A 17,853-nucleotide genomic window follows, 5' to 3' on the forward strand; every position below is an offset into this window, starting at 1 on the left:
CCCGACAACCACACGGCACCAGATGGCCTGGCTTGCAGACGAACCGAGAGTCCGATCGACCGCGGAGTCGTCTCCCCAGTTCCTTGTCGCCATGTCGTTCCGCCACTTGGCCAACTGGCGACCAGGCGAAACCAGGCAGCTGGGAGAGGCTTCAACGACACAGCATCTACACATGCATCTTGAACGCCTTGAAAGCCTCTTTGCAGCGCTTCCATCAAGCCTTCCCATTGTGCAGCAGCTGTCACTTGGTGCCGCCGGCGCCTTGTGCTTCCGTAGAGGCTGAAAGGATGACGCCCGCTGGCTGCGACAGGCTTTGCAGCGACGGAGATTCCAAGACTCCAAAGACGGCACCAGACGCGCGCAAAATGGACCGAATATGCACTTCCACGTGGTGATCCACCCATCTAGGTAGAATGTACGACGACGGTGCGCCGGGACTGGCGTCAGAGAGATTGAGTTGGGCAGGGTATCTAATGCTCTGCTTATTGCACCATGCCTGTTGCGATGCACACGTGCCGTAGGCAATATAGTAGAACGTCTAATTTTAGCCCGACAATTCACCCTCGCAAAGGCTAATGATTATACACTCGGGGCCAACAGCAGCCTTCCGGAATGACGCCTCGACCGTCTTGATATTGCTCCGCAACTGGTCGGTTCCGGCCATGACCATCGACAGGGAACGGGTGCCATGTCGATCTGATACTCTAGCACACTTCCCACTTTTCTTTCATCCCGCCGTCGAAACACGCCTGCTTAAGCGCACGGTAGTCCATCACTTCGTCATGTGCAGCTCGCAGTCATGCTCCATCTCGGCTAGCGCTAGCCCGCTCGTTCAGAGCGCCATGTCGTCAGCTAACTCGTGGAGCGGTAGAAGCACGGTCGCAGCCATGGTCGCCGAACAGGAATCCCTGCAGGGATAAGCACTTCCCAGCTGGACTCTGTTTCTCGCGAGACCATGTTTGACGCTGAGGCTCGCGACAATGCAGCGTGATGAGGTTTGCAACTGAATGAAGCGCTCACGTCCCATCTCATAGCGCTTCTGCTACGCACCCACCAGACTTCTTCTGAGATCAGCGCTGCTAGTAACGGCGATTGGTCTCTATCAACGGCGAGCTTGGGCAAACCAGGTAAGGGTCGTCTTTGAAAGTGCTTTGTCTCTTGCCCGGCACTGTCTGGGCCAGACCACGTCCGTGCACCAACAGGCTCTCCCAGGTCCTGTTGGCGCCAGTCCCAACGCACGTTAGAGTGTCAGTAGGCTCCTAACCCTTGGTACTTGGGAAAGACAAAAGCATTTTGTCCTTTGCCTGTCTCTTGTCGTGCCGCGAGTCTGGGTCAGGGGAGAAGCCGCATGTCCGCCCGACTTCCACTTTGCGCCACTCATCGTCATAACATGCGAGAGGTCGAGACATGACGGGCTCTACGGCCATACACCTTGCTGCTCATCAGCGAGTGTGATATGAGATAATCAGATGTCCTGAATCCACGGGCCGGCGCAAGCGATTGCCCTCCACTTTGCTGGTCCAAGCCGTCCCGCACGCCAGCAGAGTCCGACAGATGGTCTGCGGACAGGGTCTGGCTATGGTGGGTGCTTTCACCCCCCTGGTAATGCATTGTCGTGTGCGGCCCCATGCTCGACTAGTTCTCTAAACTGAACCTGAACGGTGTGGTTTTGTCATTCATTCGTCGCATTGCTTCTGCCGTGCCTCGTTTGCGTTGCCTTATTGTGACAAAGTGCGCCTGTGGATAGCGCTCCCGTCCGCTCACCTGAGGCTTGCTTTCGTGCTAATTCTCATCTCCCATCCCGATCCAGATCCTCGAAACGCTTGGACGGACCCTATCGCCTGGTTGAGCCCTTGATATTCCTGAAGCCCCAGCGCGCCAGTCAGCCACGCGAGCCCACCTACCCTGACATCCTTAGCCCGCCATACATATACGTGAGGGCTACCGCTCTCCACTCACTCGCGGTAACAAAGCCTTTAGTCTACCCAGGTTCCAGCCTTCTCCGCCATCGCTCCTCTAGGGCGCCCAGGTCCCGAGCTTAACAAGGAGTGATCGCCGCTCCACACGCCTCAAACTCCACCACCAGCACTTCACAAGGCTCATTCCCCCCGCCGCCAAAGGATCAGTGGGACGTATCGTCAACGTACAACACCACATCTTGCAACACTGCTATCCATCATCTTGGGTCGAGTACCAGCAGGACTACCACGGCCAATCCAGAGCATCGTCATCTTAGCCGGACGACAACACCGTAGTAGACGACTCACTACCTTTAGCCTTAAGCTATCACACACACATTCTGTGGAACCGCCTCAGTAGCACCACGTCTGCGCAACCAGGAATCCGGGCCCTACCGAACAGTCTGTGTTAAAAGAACACCACAGTTCCACGAGTATCTGCTTTTGATCTCTTGTACGCCCTCCTTTTTCGATTTGCGACGACGAGCACCACTAACGCTGCGCAGTCACTGAGACTCTCTAGAGTACTTACAGCCATACGTGCGTCTATCGGTATCACTGTCCGCCTGAACCAGCGCAGTTACCATTGTCGGGGCCGTTCGTTCGATTGCAGCATTCCAAAAGACTCGGAGCAGTCCTTAACCGTCTGACGCGACGAGAGAGTAGACCGGGAACACCGTCGCAAATCCATAGACCGAGCGGGTATTTGTGTACTAGGAGGACCTTTTACAAGATCCCTTTCCCTCCACTCCCTGCATATCATCTGCACTTTGTCCCTCTCGACTAGAGGCCCCTTCCTCTTACATCACGCCTTTGAGCTACGAGCCGCTCGTTGCCCTTCGTGGATTCTCAGCCTTCACGTGGATTGTATTGGTCCGGTGCTCAATACACTTCGCCATTTGCAGCGTCACAGCTGCAATCTCTCCCAAGTCCTCCCTCATCCGAAGCAGGTAGGTCATCAGGACCTACCCGAGACACAACCGCCAACGTGGCTGCTGCCGTGGCTCATCCGTCTTCCATGCATCCTGGGAGTGACCCCATGGGTATACCTCCCAGCTTTGCAACGCGAAGACCTCACGCCCAGCAACTAGGTAGCTTTGAGCTTCCTCCACCACCCATGCACAAATATCCCTTCACCAACACCGTCACCACATCACAATCATCGCAGGCTCCGACCACTATAGGCAACCTGTTGACTCCGCCAAACACAACTCACAGTGATGTGATTGGCTCATCAGCTGTTTCCACAAGCAACGCTCAGTACTCGACAGCCATGGCATACTCCAATGGACAGTATGTATACTCTCCGCCAGCACAGGGATCGGCGGCACACTACGGCTACCCGGCGGCACATCACCAACAGCAGCACCAATACGGCCAAGCCCGTGGAGGTATGTTTGCTCCACCGCGCAGCGAAGGCCAGTTCGCACGACAAGACTCACTGGGAAAAGGGCTGAACCCACCACCATATGAGATGAATCAGCAACTTCCACCTTTTACGCCTTCGTCCAACGGAGCGAGTATGCCCTCGATATCCACGCAGCAGCAGCAACATCAACAGCACCAACAACACCATCATCAACAGATGATGGGCGCACAAACACCAGTTTCCTCTTCGGCACCGCAACCATCACCAGCCCTCAGTCAGGACTCCTTTAGGCCACCCCAACCACCAACCCCAACCTACAGCTACCACACTGCCAGCACTCCGCAACACTCAAACTTCCCCTACTCCACTGGCCCTTCCCCAACACTGAGCCAACAGCAAAGCCCCATCAGCGCTGGCGGTTCCATGCCCCGCATGTCTCCCGCCGTATCCCAAGGTTCAATCCCTTCGATCCCCTCCAACAACCCCTCCCAATCACCCTATCATTACCAACAAAGACCACCGCTCCAATACGCCGGCGGCCAGGCCCCTGTCTTTTCCAACGTTCAGAACCCCAATGGCGGACTTGCCTTGGTTGGTGGCCATCCAGCCATGATGCCTGGATTCAACAGTGGTCATGCAGCCGCTATGCCGCATTTCATGGGTCACCCGCAACATCAGCAGCCCGCTGCCAACGACCGGCCATTTAAATGCGATCAGTGCCCACAAAGCTTCAACCGCAACCATGACTTGAAGAGGCATAAGAGGATCCATCTTGCCGTTAAGCCGTTTCCCTGCAACCACTGCGATAAGAGCTTCTCGAGGAAGGATGCCTTGAAGGTATGTTCGAGATTTACAAAAGTTGCGCATGGAATAAATGCTAACAGTTGATGTAGCGACATATCCTCGTCAAGGGATGTGGAAAAGCCAGCGCGGACGACAACACAAAACGCGAAACCCCGTCACCCAAGATTGAAGACTCGAAAACACATTGATCTAATCGACCCTCGACGTCACCTACCTGGAAGCAATCAGCTCTCACTCCACTTCTTCTTCTCTTGTATTACTTACTCAACCCTCTTATACGCTACGAACTTATGCATGTCTTATCACGTCCTCTTTATTTTCCTTTCTGATTGGACTACCCTGGGAAACGGAACAAACGGAACGCGGAAAGGAAGGGAGTTACGGGGCCAATTTTTGTTTTTGATCGCGGATACCTCTTACCCTGTTGTCGCTATTATCTTATCTTTGTTTGTTCTTCGTTGTATGTATGAAGGTACCACGTGGGGAACTGGCTCCTGCGCATCTCGGTTGTTGTTGTATGTACGTCACTTGTCTGTTTTTTTTTGGACAGGAGGTTTCAGGCTTGGGTTCGGCCTGTGTGTGATAGGGGAACCTGGTGTCTGGGCTACTGCGGGTGTAATGTTTCGCGGACGAACAGGAACCTCCCGTTGTATGCTGCCAGAGTTGCTTTTTCACCCCATTGTAGTCGCTTTTTCCGGCAAGCGACATGCGCAGTACGGAACCGTAGCTGTCGTATCGCTGCCGGAAGAGAGTGGGAATGAGAGCGAGCGTGGGCATCTTTGGAAAAAGGGGGATGATACCGCTATACAATACTAAACACATTATGATTCATTCATGTTCTCTCCTGATTCCTTCTCACATGTACCCTGTTCTCCATTTCGCCTTGTTACATCCCGTTTGTCGCAAGAGTCAAACCCGTCGCAGTCAAACTCGAAGCAAAAGTGCGGTGTGGTTTTGTGATGAGTTGCTTAAATTCTTGCCGTTCACAGTAAGTACGGGATATAACATCTGCATTATGTTCCTGAACGAGCGGTCGCCGCATTAAGGTTTTGGTATGTGCTAGGTACGCAAGACGGTTAAGTGCATGGGAAAAAATGGCTGAACCATGTGGCTGGGTGGCCCGGTTGTGTACGGGCGTTGTTATCGGCAGGTTCCCGGGGGCTGGCAGCGAGTTTGGTACGGCGGGCGCGCGGGGAAGCATGGCGCAGTGCGGAAGGCGCACGACGCGTTGACCTGCGAACTTCGACTTTACTTTACCTCACTTTCACCTTCCTCATCATGACGCGCCATATGGTGTGCGTGCTTTCATCTCATCTTCTTTCCCTTCTCAGTCGAACGATCTTTCATCAGATCTATGAAAGTAAAATGCAATCGGTCATGATGCATATAGATGTGCCTACTGTAGGTTTGTGCAGGTATTGCCGCAGGATTCGCCAGCATCGTTGGCACATATCGCGGGGTCGAGAGACTGCTCTCTCAGCCTGCTCTATCAGCCTGCTGCCTGACACAGCCACTCCTCAGCAAGATCTTGAAGAAGACTTTCCAAGGCCCGGATAATCTTGAAGCTCTAAAAGCCTTTCAAAGGGCCTCACACTCAGTTCGACTCGTCTTGTCTTACCCACATAATCGCGAACAAAAGCCGCCTGGAAACGACCATAGCTAGCCTTGGCAAGTTAACGAACGCTATCATGCACATAGCCCAGGAGAACACAGCAGCCCTCGTCAATATTAATCTGGATTTCTCTATGCTCAGGTTCGAAGCCCCTCCAGAATTTATGGGGTTGTGCTCGAGTCTTTCGCCAAAGCGCAAGGCTGAGGCAGAAGACGGCATGATACACAGCACGGCTCGAAAACTATTCGCTCTTTTTGAGTCCGAGATCCCTGCTGTTCCTGAATTGCTTGAAGCATACGGGAAGCGAGCCAGTGAGATAGCGACGTCAGAGAATACGATGAGTTCTCAGGAAAGTGTTCATGGGGCTTTCGCGGATTACATCGGCGCTGATGGCACAAGCATTTTAGCTGCAGCTACTTCCGGCGATGGAGCTGTGACTATGCACTTGCTTGCTTGCCTGCTAGCCCGCATGTGGAAGAGGTCACAAGCGATCTCTATCTGGCACGAGCTTGTGCAGCAAAGAAAATCTATCCTGGGTAAAAAGGTAGGTTCTTCTGCTATGCTACATGCGAATGAGCTAGCTGCGTCCATGATTCACATCGAAAGAAAACAGCTGGACGAATGGGACGCCAGTGCCAGGTGGGTGATCGCGCAGTTCTGGAGAGTGGTCAAATCGCTAATATGTCATGTAGAGCATGGCTTCAATATGCGGACAGTGTAAAAAAGCTTGAGCAAACGAACCTGAGGCTGGTCATTGACGGAGCTAATCTGCCAGTATCTCGAGATAAAGAGCTGTACTCCTCTGTGATGGCAGTCTGGAAGCATGCGATGAAAGCGATGAACGACTTGATCTTGGGACGTCCTCAACGTATTAATGACGGCGATGTCATGTTAGGACTTCTTTCCTGGCACCTCTACCCAGACATGACTGTCTTGGGCGTTGGAACTCGAACCTATCATGTGCCTCAGCAGGACAGATTGATTGCTCCTGGAGGTATGATCACCGTAGGCATGGGGAGTAGAGAAGAGTGTCCAGATGAAACCATTTATTGGTCTCTTCCGCTTGCCCATATGCGATTCTATGGGGATCCGGTCAACGCAGAGCGTCGTCATGGCATGAAGGATTCTCAAGTATCTTATGCAGACTTCCGTTATGTTATACTTGGGAGTGTACTGTCCTCGTGGAATATGGGGAACAATGATATCGATCTTGCGATGCAATGCATCATTCTGCTTGATGATTCTATCAGCAATGATCCTTTGCAGATGAGAAACATACAAGAGTTAGATTGGTTGGTTTCACTGGCAAAGTGCTGCAAGGCTTTCCAACAAGCAAGCGAGGTGGATAAAAAACACGGAATGGCCCTGATCATGTTTGGCATCCGCCGCTGTTCGAATTTCTTAGCGAAGCATGGCAAGCACCCGCTTCCTCTGTTCGGCCTCACAGACATGCGTTCTCTCATTGACGTCGTCAACTTCCCAACACCCGATAAGATACAGCGCCGGATCGACTTTCTCAGATGGTGGGCCCATAACCACCCAGACAGATCCAGCCTCAAGGGAAGCATCATTCGTTACAGTCCTGCGCGGCAACCTAACGACGACAGTACTGTCTTCTTTTGCACTACCGTCTTCAGAACCGGCAACCGACAAGTTGGACACAAGAGACGTCGAACCGAAGAACCTTATCCCGGCAATCAAGAGCACCTCAGTTGGCTGATTGACGACAAGCTCGACTCGCCCCAAAGTTTCATCGCTGTCGATTATTCGGCATTGACAGAGATGGATGGAACGACTATAGACCCGTCAAAGATTCGAACGGTCTCTGGGCTTCAAGACCATAGTATCGTTAAGCTACCACCAGGTCCCAACATGAGCTTACAAGACTTTGAGTTTGTCTGTGGGGATGCAGGGAAAGCTGCTATTTACCGACCTATCAAACGCGGTAAACCTGCACTCTCTCGCAATGCGATAACACTTTCCGGATTCATTCGCCTCTATAGAGAAGGCTTTGTTGAGGTAGCAAGACTGACTCAGCAGCTGCTAATTCGGTCAGCAGCAGGCAACGATTTCTTTCAGAGCTTAAAGGTTCTGAGTCATGTAGAAGAGATTTATGAAGGCCTACCTGGTGCCTGCGTTGATCTGCGAGTGACATCGCAACCCGTACCGGGGTCGCATTGGTCAGCCCCTTTCCAAACAATATTTAATATTGGGAGGGCTCAATACGCATGGGGTTCGTATTCGTCAGCCCCTCTCAAAATACCTGAACATGAATTGCCATCTCCAAGTGCGATCACCCACGCCTTCACTGCTGTGGCGTTCTTCGAGACTGGAGAGATACAGCTAGATCCGCACAAGTTGGAAGGAGTACTAGCACTATCACACAGTAACTCAATATTTGTGGCATCGCAAATGCTCGAAGATCCCACAAAACCCAGTTCAAAACACCTTATCAAGAGGTTGACAGGAAATATTGGTAGACCCGGGTTCGCATTGCTGATATCACCGAATGACCCCCGTATGCGGGAATACGATTTCAACAAGTACGTCGTGGAGTACGAGCCCTTCAGTGGGGATCTCGTGGACAATTTCTCGGCCACGTCTCTTCATCTGTCTCTTACTGGATATGAGCTGCCACTTGACGTCGAACCCCGCGGTAATCGTGACTCTGAAGCATACTTCGTCGAGACGAACGTCTCTGTGTACGATGGCGGCGATTGGGTGGGAGACGTTGACATCATGAGGGCGCAAAAAACATGGCCACACCACGGAGATTGCGACCACGATGTGGAGCAGCGGAAACAAAGGAGCCACCTTCCGAAAAGCATGCAGGCAGTCGACAGCTGGAAAGCTTTTCTGGACGCACCGGTCGGAGGTGGTGTTCTTCGTGCTTTTGGAAATCCAATGGCCCGACTTGCAGCAGCAACTTTGGCCATGCAAAAGGGTTACAAGTTTCACATTTTGAGCCCGAATGGCTGCTGGGCATGTGTCAGGCATGATGTCTTTCCACTCGAGCCACGTTACATCGCCTCTCAGATAGAGCGCCAGGATTGTAGCTTTAGCCCAGAAAATGTCCCTGGGGAGATTAGTAACATGGATACTGAGGATGAGGACGACCATCTCACAGATAATTGCAGCAGTAAATCTGGCTCGGATGATTCGAACGAAGAGGAGCCAAAAACACAACCTGGGGGCCTTTACAGTGCGGGTGTTGGAGATGCTCCAGCGGACGACATTGCCCAAGACTTGTTTCCAGAACTGGAGCCTATCTGCCAAATCGAAGAAGAGCCAACCGATCCCACCGGACTGAACTTTGCTGTAGACGTTATGTTTATATGCTAGAAAGGTTAGAAGACTTGTCACAAGAGATCATGTTGGTCAAGATCGAGAGCTGCTATCGAATATGTCTCAGGGAAAGCGAACAAATTGCATGAGAAGGTTCTAGAATGACACTGTGCTACGATAGGTGAGAAAAAAATCACTATCTCGACCGTCATCTCGTGTCTCTTCCTATCGGCCGGATGTTTCACCAATCTCATCTTCTTTGGGATTATGATGACTGGTATCTTTCACAATGACTGGTCCATTTCTATAACGCCACACCTCCAAAGTCCTGTTCACATCCGATAGAGGAATCAAGATACACTTTCCTCATTGTGAGGTTCGTCGCCACTGCCGTGGTTGGTGTTGTTGTTGCTCCCGCCGCCACCTCGTTTGCATCCGATTGCACTTTACCGGGCTAGTCTGTGCACAAGTCTCCCCTCGCAACGTTTATTTCCTCTCCAACATCGACACTTGCATAGCCTGTCCATTGTATGCATCCATCTACTTGTTAGCTTCTTGTAGCGAGAGCAGACTCACTTGGCATTGCACATCTAGCCGTCTTTCCTTTACCGGCCTCGTCAACGGACTCGCTGGCGGTCAAACGATCGAGCGAGCGCCCTCAGTGTCAACAGCGATAAACAACAACAAACAGAATCCGGTCATGGCTTTTGTCTGATCCCACCCATTATAGCGAGCTCGACTACCTCAACAACGCATTGCGAGCTTTTTGTGGCTTGGACACTCACCTTACCGTCTTTCATATCTTGGTCTTCGCCTTACCTTTTCATCACAGCAACGACAGCTGCACTACTCGAGGACGCCCGCCTTGACAACTGCAAACTTCTTTACAAAGCATGGATTCCAGCTTCCTTGGTCGCCCGCCGACGCGTCGACGCGCATTCGGTAACGGCACCAATCGCGCAAATGAGGGCCCACGTCCCCAGCGGGGCAACGAAAAGCGCAGCAACAGTTATGCATCTTCGTCGCCTCCACCGCTTCCCCACAACGAGTCTATAGTTCCAAATGGTACGCTTTCCGTTTGGCACGAGGACGTTTCGCCAGAGAACAAGCGTCTGTCCGCTGTTCAAGCCCACGAAGGTCGACCTCACAACCCGAAGCGCGATTCCAAAATATCTAATGCAAGCACCAATGCTTCCAGTTCAAACCGCCGCCGCAAGACACACATTGGTCCTTGGCAGTTGGGAAGAACCATTGGACGAGGTGGCTGCTCGCGTGTGCGGCTTGTCAGGCACAGCGGCACAGGACAATATGGCGCCGCGAAGATCATCTCCAAGGCTACGGCAGAGAAAGTGCGCGCCCTGAGCTTGGCCAACCTCATTCAGAGTGCTGAGCAAGAGTCTTCACTATACCCTGATGGCAAGGTGATTCCATTTGGCCTTGAACGAGAGATATGCATTATGAAGTTGCTGGATCATCCCAACATCGTCCGCCTTTATGATATCTGGGAAAACCGCGATGAGCTGTAAGTACTCCACACACCGCACTCCCACATGGATCCGTCTAATGTGATGCAGGTACCTCATCATGGAGTTTGTCGAAGGCGGCGAACTGTTCAGCTATATCCACGAGCAGCATGGACTGATTGAGATCCATACCGTCCATATCTTCCGCCAGATAATCGCGGCCCTGGTTTACTGCCATCGTATCAATATCCACCATCGCGACCTCAAGCCCGAGAACATTCTGCTGGACAGAGATACCATGACGGTCAAGCTTGTCGATTTTGGCATGGCTGCATTACAGCCCATTGGCAAGAAGCTTACCACACCCTGCGGCAGCCCTCATTACGCTGCACCGGAGGTTATCAAGACTACATCTTATGATGGAGGAAAGGCAGATGTATGGAGCTGTGGCGTCATCTTGTTTGTTCTCCTCACCGGCACGCCTCCCTTCAACTACTCTGGTGATGACCGTGATCTGAAGCACCTGTTTCGCGACATCGCAGCGGCCAAGTATATCATGCCGGACAACATCTCTAGAGAAGCTCAAGACCTTATTGGGAGGATTCTGATCGCTGATCCAAACCGTCGCATCTCCATCGATGAGATCTGGGATCATCCTTTTCTCCGCAAGTATTCGCAAGAGCTAAACTTTATGGGAGAGAACGCCAACGTTAACCACTGGACTGGACCTCTCCCTGCCATTGCAGAGTGGACAAATCTAGAGCGCAAAACCGTCGACCGTGAGATCTTGCGGTATCTGCGCACGCTCTGGCACAGCGAGAAGGAGGAGGTTCTGATCCAGAAGCTATTGAGTCAAGAGTAAGAAGCTTTTTCCATAATACACATGTGTATTTGCTAATCGTCGAGCAGAGCAAACCAGGAGAAATATTTCTACTCTGCGCTGGAGAAATACCACACCGACCAGCTTGAGAACTACCAACCGAGCGCGCATTATGCCGTAGCTCATTCCAACAGCGACCACCACCACAATACGCGGCATTCGCCCAAACGCAATGATATAAACGAACTGTCCACAAAAAATTACGATCACAAGCGTTCGCAGTCCGCCTACTCAATATTGAACAATGAGCATCTATACTCGAAGCACAGCCTCTATGAGTCGCCTGTCTCTGAAGCTAGCTACGACCCATACCGAGCTTCACGGCAGCCGATCGTTCCCATTCCAGAAGACGCACCGCTCAACCAAAATGTTACAGTTCACCGGGGGCACAGCAGCTGCAGCGGCAACCAACGTCTTACCACTGCTCTGGGACATGAAAAGGGAAACTCATTACGCGTTCAGGCACTACGGAACAACTCCAAGCATAGCTCTGCAACGTCGCGCCGCTCTACGCGAAGCATTCCCTCTCATAAGAGCATCCCTTCTTCTCATCGCGCCCCTTCGGTTCAGCGGAGTTCAATGTCTCGGTACTCTCTTGCGAGCTCACACTGGCCTAGTAGTCCACCCGTCATTGCTCGCTCCGCTGGCATGGGAAAGCGAGGTGTGAGCTTTTCGCATCTGCGTGATCGTCGGTCTTCCGCGGCAACAGTTAGCAGCTGGCAGACTGAAGTCGGATCTTTTGTCGACCATATGTCTCATAGACCGCACACGTCTATTGGGTCTTACAGGCCGTCTTGCAAGACGAACACGATCTGTTCAGCCCTCAAGCCGAGGACCCTTCTGAACTCGGAGACGCCACGCCTGAAGCTTAGAAAGCCAGAGAGTCCTACAAAACACATTGAAGGAGAGGCTCGGAAGTTCAGCCAAGATTTGGACAAATTCATGGACGTGGTTTTTAATTCTTCCGTTGGCTCTAGTGTTCGGTCAGATGCTTATCACGACGCCTCGCAGTATGACAGCCCTCCGACTTCATTCTCTAACACACGGGACTCTGGCGGCAGTACTTTGGGCGCCACACCTGGTGTCAAGGGGCTTCTTGGAGATCGGCCACTGCCTCCGATCCCGGCGGAGACTCCCAATACTCTCCTGGAGCGAAAGCTGGCGGCGACTCGTGAAGAGATAGCCCAGCTATTGAACGAGGATGAGAGTAGCACCGCACGAATCAACAACGTACTTGAAAACCTCGATCGCTTGATGCTGCCTGCAGTCGGTGGCAAGCGTATAGTATCCGCTCCTGTCAAGTCTCCGGAGCCTAGGTCGCTTCGTGTGATTCCTGAGGAGGCAAAGGCTGATAGTGGAGATGGGTTTGAAATCCACGTTCCCAAGCAGCGAGCTGTCGCTGACCCTATTAGGCCGCAAGGCCGTCGTGTGGTGACCGAGCTGCCGCAGACTATTCGTATCGTCGATGGATCGCCCATCCGCATTGCCCCTTTGAACGTTCGCAAGCGCAGTGGTGCAAGCTTAAAGACGAATGCTACACAGGAAGCGCCTGCGATACCCATCCTCCAGTCATACCATCATGTACAGAATGATCTGCAGGCTCTACCTACGGAAGACGTCCCTCCCACCCTCGAAAAGCAAAACACAGTGCTCAAGAAGAAGAAGTCGCTATGGTTTCGTCGCAATACAGGAGAACAGGAGCGCGAGCAGGAGAACAAAGAGAACCAAGTAAAGAAGAAGCAGTCGAATTCGCTACTTCAGATCCCGGAGGCATGGCAAGGACTTGACGACCGCAAGGAGAGGAACGATCGTATGGCCTTTGCGAACATCGATAACACAAAGGATGAACACAAGCTGTCAGATGGCAGTATTGGAAGCGAGTTTCCCATGCGCAATAGTAGTGCAGCTACTGCGAAGAGCGAGTCTGTTCGCAAAGGCTTCTTCGCCTTCTTTGGCAAGAAGTCGAAGGATGACAAGGGCAAGAGACCTATGGAGCTGGGGGGTAAGCATACATGCCATCACTTTGACTCCATCTCACATACTGATATATTCGCAGCACTCAATTTCAGCTCATCTTCCATCTTATCCAACTTTGACATCGGATCCGACAACAACAACGATAATGCTCGTGCCGGTCCACCAGAGATCCAGATGAACTGGTTATCACGCTTCCTCCACATCAAGCCGGCGAGCAAGACCCTCTGCTTCCATATCGGCCGTGGCAAAGTTCGTCAGGATCTCGTTCGTCTGCTGCGCGACTGGCAGCGCTTCGGCGTTCAGGACGTATCGCTGGATCGCGAAGTAAACTCCATCAGCGCACGCATTGACAAGAGTAACCGTAAGTACCTACCCCGAGCGTGTCTCATGTTCAGCGCATGGTGTCTCAGAGATCGGCAATTCGAGGTAGAGCTGCTGGAAGCTGGGCTCGTATGGCGATGTAATGCTGCATTTGTTTTGTTGCTACTTGCAAGTCACTTGCTAACACCCACGTCTTACAGACCTCAAGATCAAGCCCGTAACTTTTGTCATCGAGCTCTTCGTCGTACTCGAACACGGACGCCGCGCGAATCTTTGCCTCGCACGCTTCACGCAAACCCGCGGCGCAGCCTCCAGTTTTCGAAAGGTTGTCGATATCGTCGAAGACGTCTGCCGCGCTCGCTGCATGTTGGTTGAGGATGAAGAGAAAAAGGCTTCCATGATGGCGGTTTTGGAGTAGGATACCAAGAGCAGGAAATTACGAGAAGATAACAATGGTAATGGAGAGGAAGTCGGTGAAGGAGGACGTAAAGAATGGGGATGCTTGGATACCAGATAACATGGTTCTTCCTAGTTGTGGGTTAGGATCAGTATGTTGGATCAGGGTATTTTGTTTGCATCACATGCATAATGTGAGCATGGCAGGATAATAAAGAGGGGGGATGCAAAGGATTATTTCTGCACACGATACAGATTGACAAGCCTTCACGTGCTTCTTCATCTGACATGTGAATGTCTGTAAGATATTGGATGGGCTGATACTGGTTTACCTACATGGGTACCCATCCTAGAACAGCACCTTAATGCGTAATGGTAATACTTTCTCTTTTGCACATGTTTTCAAACTTCTCTACTTAGGGCTTCCTTGTTGATCGCCCCGCCTACTCGTGGTTGAATGGGCTTCCGCTTTGCACAGATATCTCTGCCATCCTCCGATCACAATCCCAACAGCCCCAACCCCGTCACAGCGGTAATCACTGCCCCAACAACCAACACCACAATCCCACCCTTGTCCCCTCTTTCCTTCAGTCCTTCTACTGCAACCCATGTATCCGTCACACACACCAACACCCAACTGCACATCAGCACACCCGTCTCTTTCGTCTGTCCCCTAGCGTAAAGCCTATAAATCGGTGTATGGAATCAGTACCTTATCTCTTTTCAGCCCGTACAGTGACGCTACTGACCAAAACAGACTGGTTGCAACAGCAACATCGCGTATACCGAGGAAGGTCATGGCCTTTTGGTTGATGGTGTGGCCTTCGGGGGTGCTGGGGTAGACGCCGAGGGCGGCTGCGGCGGTGATGGGGCGGATGAGAGAGAGGGCGCCGAGGGCGAAGAACGTGGTGGTCAGGCCTAGGCCGATGTTTCGCCAGGTTGGTTGGGACAACAGATTTGAAATGGGAGACATGTTTGCTTGGACGTTGTTGGTTTGAGGGAGATGTGAGGTTTGTGACTAGTGGGTGGGTGTCTGGAATGGATGCTGGTAAAAGAACGCTAGGGAGAATTTGTATATATATACAAATAATGTGTTTACGTATTCGACTGTCTGATTGTCGTTGTTATTATTCTTTTTGTTGGTTGTTCAACTCCTTGGTGTGGTATAGTGTATTCATGTGCTCTGCTAGTCAGCATCGAGGGAATAATTCCGCACCTTACATAAGAGGCGCGATGCTGCTTAGTGGTCGAGACGGCTATACATGATCGGTAATATCAGGGTGATGATTTCATGGTAGGCTTTATGCTTCTCGCTGCATAATGCGGCGATTCGTAGTTGTTCAGTATCGAGATGCTGTGACACTGTCACCACGGCTGTTATCAGACTGTGGCATACACACGCTAACGCAGCTAGGAAAGCTTAGCACGCAATACCTGCGCCTCGCAATGCTGCATCGTTCAATGAAGCAAAGTACCTCTATGATGAATGTACATCGCTTATCTCACATCAAGCACTTGTTGCTACAATAGGCATGTTGTGATTATGGAAGGTTGCGCTTGCGACATAGGACGTATCTAACGAGTTCCCAATAGCTCTTACCTTCTTACACTGGCAGCCCCTACCGCGTTGGACCAGTATGACTTCAGTCAGTGATTCTCCTAGTAATCACTCCGTACTCCACACTCTTCACCCAATCTCTCGCTGCTGTTGCCTGGAAGTCGGCGATGGTGCACCCGCTTACCATGCTACACAACTGAACTCGTATACTCCACTTCGACCATTTACAGTCAACGCCAGGCTCTTTCTTCCCAAACTGCTGTCTGTCACTCACCTCAGTTGGCTCGCACTTATTGTGGTCTCCGCAAACGAGGAGTGTTGCGCCGCATACTGACAAACTCGTCGATTGCTTCGCGCCCAGATCTACCGCCCTCCGCATAACCACGAAGAAAGATACCGAGATCACACTACACGCCCCAACGTATCGATGAAACATGTATAGACAAGGATTCGCCCTTCGTTCCCTGGCAGTCTACCTGCTGCTGCTCCTCTTAGCAAGCCCTACAGCTGCAGACGAGGATGATAAATGGGTAGTTGGTGTCGTCAATGGCAAGAAATGGAAGGTCAGAGATGACCGGCAGCCATCTCTCTATACTGACGATTATGGCGACTGCCTAGGCGAGAGCGCCATCAACGTCACCCGATTTGATGCCGCTTACTACAAGGACAACATGACCATCATCTTCCACTTGGAAGGTGAGACTGGGCTCCGAAGAGAGGACATAATGATGAACATTGGTGTTTACGCGTATGGAGAGAGTCGCTTTGATCTTACCTTCGACCCTTGCAACGCCAACATCAACAGCGCCTGTTCCGTTAGAGCCGGCGTTCATATCGAGGCGGCAGGTATCATACCGATCAACCAGAACGACACCGCTGGAATCCCAGAAATTGCACTCAGCATCCCCGACTTTGAAGGCCAAGCCATCCTTCGCCTGTTTTCCAACTCGACGCAGAATGAGATTGGCTGTTTCGCTGCGCAGATCACCGACGGCTACACGTTCCAGCAGAAGAGCGCTGCAAGCTCAACGCTAGGAGTCTTCACTCTTCTAGCCATCCTCTCTTCGTTCGCCACGGCTGCCTATGGATCCGATATCGCCGATATGCGCAAGCATCACGCACATTCACCGTCGGTTTCAGTCGTCTTTGCTGTTTGGCATCACATCTTCTACAGCGGCGCGCTCTCGATGAATTGGCCGAGTGTCCTCGTGGGCTTCTGGAGCAACTATGCTTGGGCTGGAGGTATGCTATACACTGAGCCAATGCAGAACATGATCAATGGCTTCATCGGCTCGAACAAAGGAAACACATCGCAAGTTGGTGCTAGGGGCTCACATACTCCCATGTCGAAACGAACTATCAAGGTCAGGATATAGGAAGGAGGAAGGAAGAAGCATTGTGGCATGTCCAGCGTCGCTGCATGCGCCTCCACTCGGGCCCAGAATAGCGGGATGCGGCAGCCGTGCCGCCCAAGAAGGCACTATCTGTCGTTCCGCACCACATTGACGTTGGACGTAAACAGGTACTATAAGCCTAAGATGCGGTAAACTATCAAGAAGTTGACATACGCAGAGGTAATGTTTCTTTAATGCCATACTGATGGCGACCGGTGCCTGCAACGGCTCGAACGACGCACAAGTTCCTGCGACCTTGACCGCGCCGCATACTTTGCTCCACTCTGCCAAGAGATACAAATTATGCACGAACGTGTATCCACTTTCCATACTGAGACCCCCAGGAAGGTCGGATGAATAAGATTCGCCACAATACCACTACACATGGCATACTCACCGCAGCCGCCAAGTCAGGGATGTACTGTACTACCTTGCATCTTGACAGGACGGGCTATCCAAAGCAATGGTATCAGGCTCACTTCAAGCCTCTCAGACTGGCAAATTTACATTTTATGCAGCAAGGACAAAACTTTTGAAGGAAACGAAAGATTCAGCTTGGCAATGATAGCGTGTGATTAGTAGCGATTTCGGGTGGTGCATTGTGCAAAGTAGTGATGGGGGGCAACGGAACGGCAGATAAGGCGGGAGGAACGTCCCCTACAGTAGCGTGTCAGCTAACGCCCCAGGTCACTCAACGCCCCACCCCAATAACACAACAACAAAACTTCAACGCGTCATAACTTCACCAATATGGATCCGATTCAAGAAGCGATTAAATATATCGAATCGCGCGAGCCAGGAGATAATTTCTCGTATAACAAAGTTGCTGCCCAGTT

At 51.8% G+C, this 17,853-nt stretch overlaps 5 protein-coding genes across 5 annotated transcripts; 4 read left to right on the top strand and 1 right to left on the bottom strand.

The window, feature by feature from the left end:
- Window positions 1-2,997: 2,997 nt before the first annotated feature.
- Window positions 2,998-4,319, top strand: AA0111_g12777 (hypothetical protein; the record flags this gene model as incomplete). The annotated part of the gene is made up of 2 exons (XM_028646799.1): window positions 2,998-4,164; window positions 4,221-4,319. 2 exons carry the CDS (start codon window positions 2,998-3,000, stop codon window positions 4,317-4,319), a joined length of 1,266 nt encoding a protein of 421 aa, XP_028499616.1.
- Window positions 4,320-5,819: 1,500 nt separating this feature from the next.
- AA0111_g12778 (hypothetical protein) lies at window positions 5,820-9,085 on the top strand (the record flags this gene model as incomplete). Its single annotated transcript, XM_028646800.1, has 2 exons — window positions 5,820-6,382; window positions 6,436-9,085. The coding sequence occupies 2 exons, from the start codon at window positions 5,820-5,822 to the stop codon at window positions 9,083-9,085; spliced, it is 3,213 nt and encodes a 1,070-aa protein (XP_028499617.1).
- Window positions 9,086-9,921: 836 nt separating this feature from the next.
- Window positions 9,922-14,087, top strand: AA0111_g12779 (hypothetical protein; the record flags this gene model as incomplete). The annotated part of the gene is made up of 5 exons (XM_028646801.1): window positions 9,922-10,550; window positions 10,603-11,349; window positions 11,401-13,373; window positions 13,428-13,709; window positions 13,870-14,087. The coding sequence occupies 5 exons, from the start codon at window positions 9,922-9,924 to the stop codon at window positions 14,085-14,087; spliced, it is 3,849 nt and encodes a 1,282-aa protein (XP_028499618.1).
- Window positions 14,088-14,563: 476 nt separating this feature from the next.
- AA0111_g12780 (hypothetical protein) lies at window positions 14,564-15,038 on the bottom strand (the record flags this gene model as incomplete). The annotated part of the gene is made up of 2 exons (XM_028646803.1): window positions 14,564-14,750; window positions 14,815-15,038. 2 exons carry the CDS (start codon window positions 15,036-15,038, stop codon window positions 14,564-14,566), a joined length of 411 nt encoding a protein of 136 aa, XP_028499615.1.
- A 1,019-nt stretch (window positions 15,039-16,057) lies between these two features.
- Window positions 16,058-16,999, top strand: AA0111_g12781 (hypothetical protein; the record flags this gene model as incomplete). The annotated part of the gene is made up of 1 exon (XM_028646804.1): window positions 16,058-16,999. The coding sequence occupies one exon, from the start codon at window positions 16,058-16,060 to the stop codon at window positions 16,997-16,999; it is 942 nt and encodes a 313-aa protein (XP_028499614.1).
- Window positions 17,000-17,853: the final 854 nt, after the last annotated feature.

This window comes from Alternaria arborescens, assembly GCF_004154835.1.
Source record: "Alternaria arborescens strain FERA 675 chromosome Unknown contig_106, whole genome shotgun sequence".
Classification (NCBI taxonomy): Eukaryota; Fungi; Ascomycota; class Dothideomycetes; order Pleosporales; family Pleosporaceae; genus Alternaria; species Alternaria arborescens.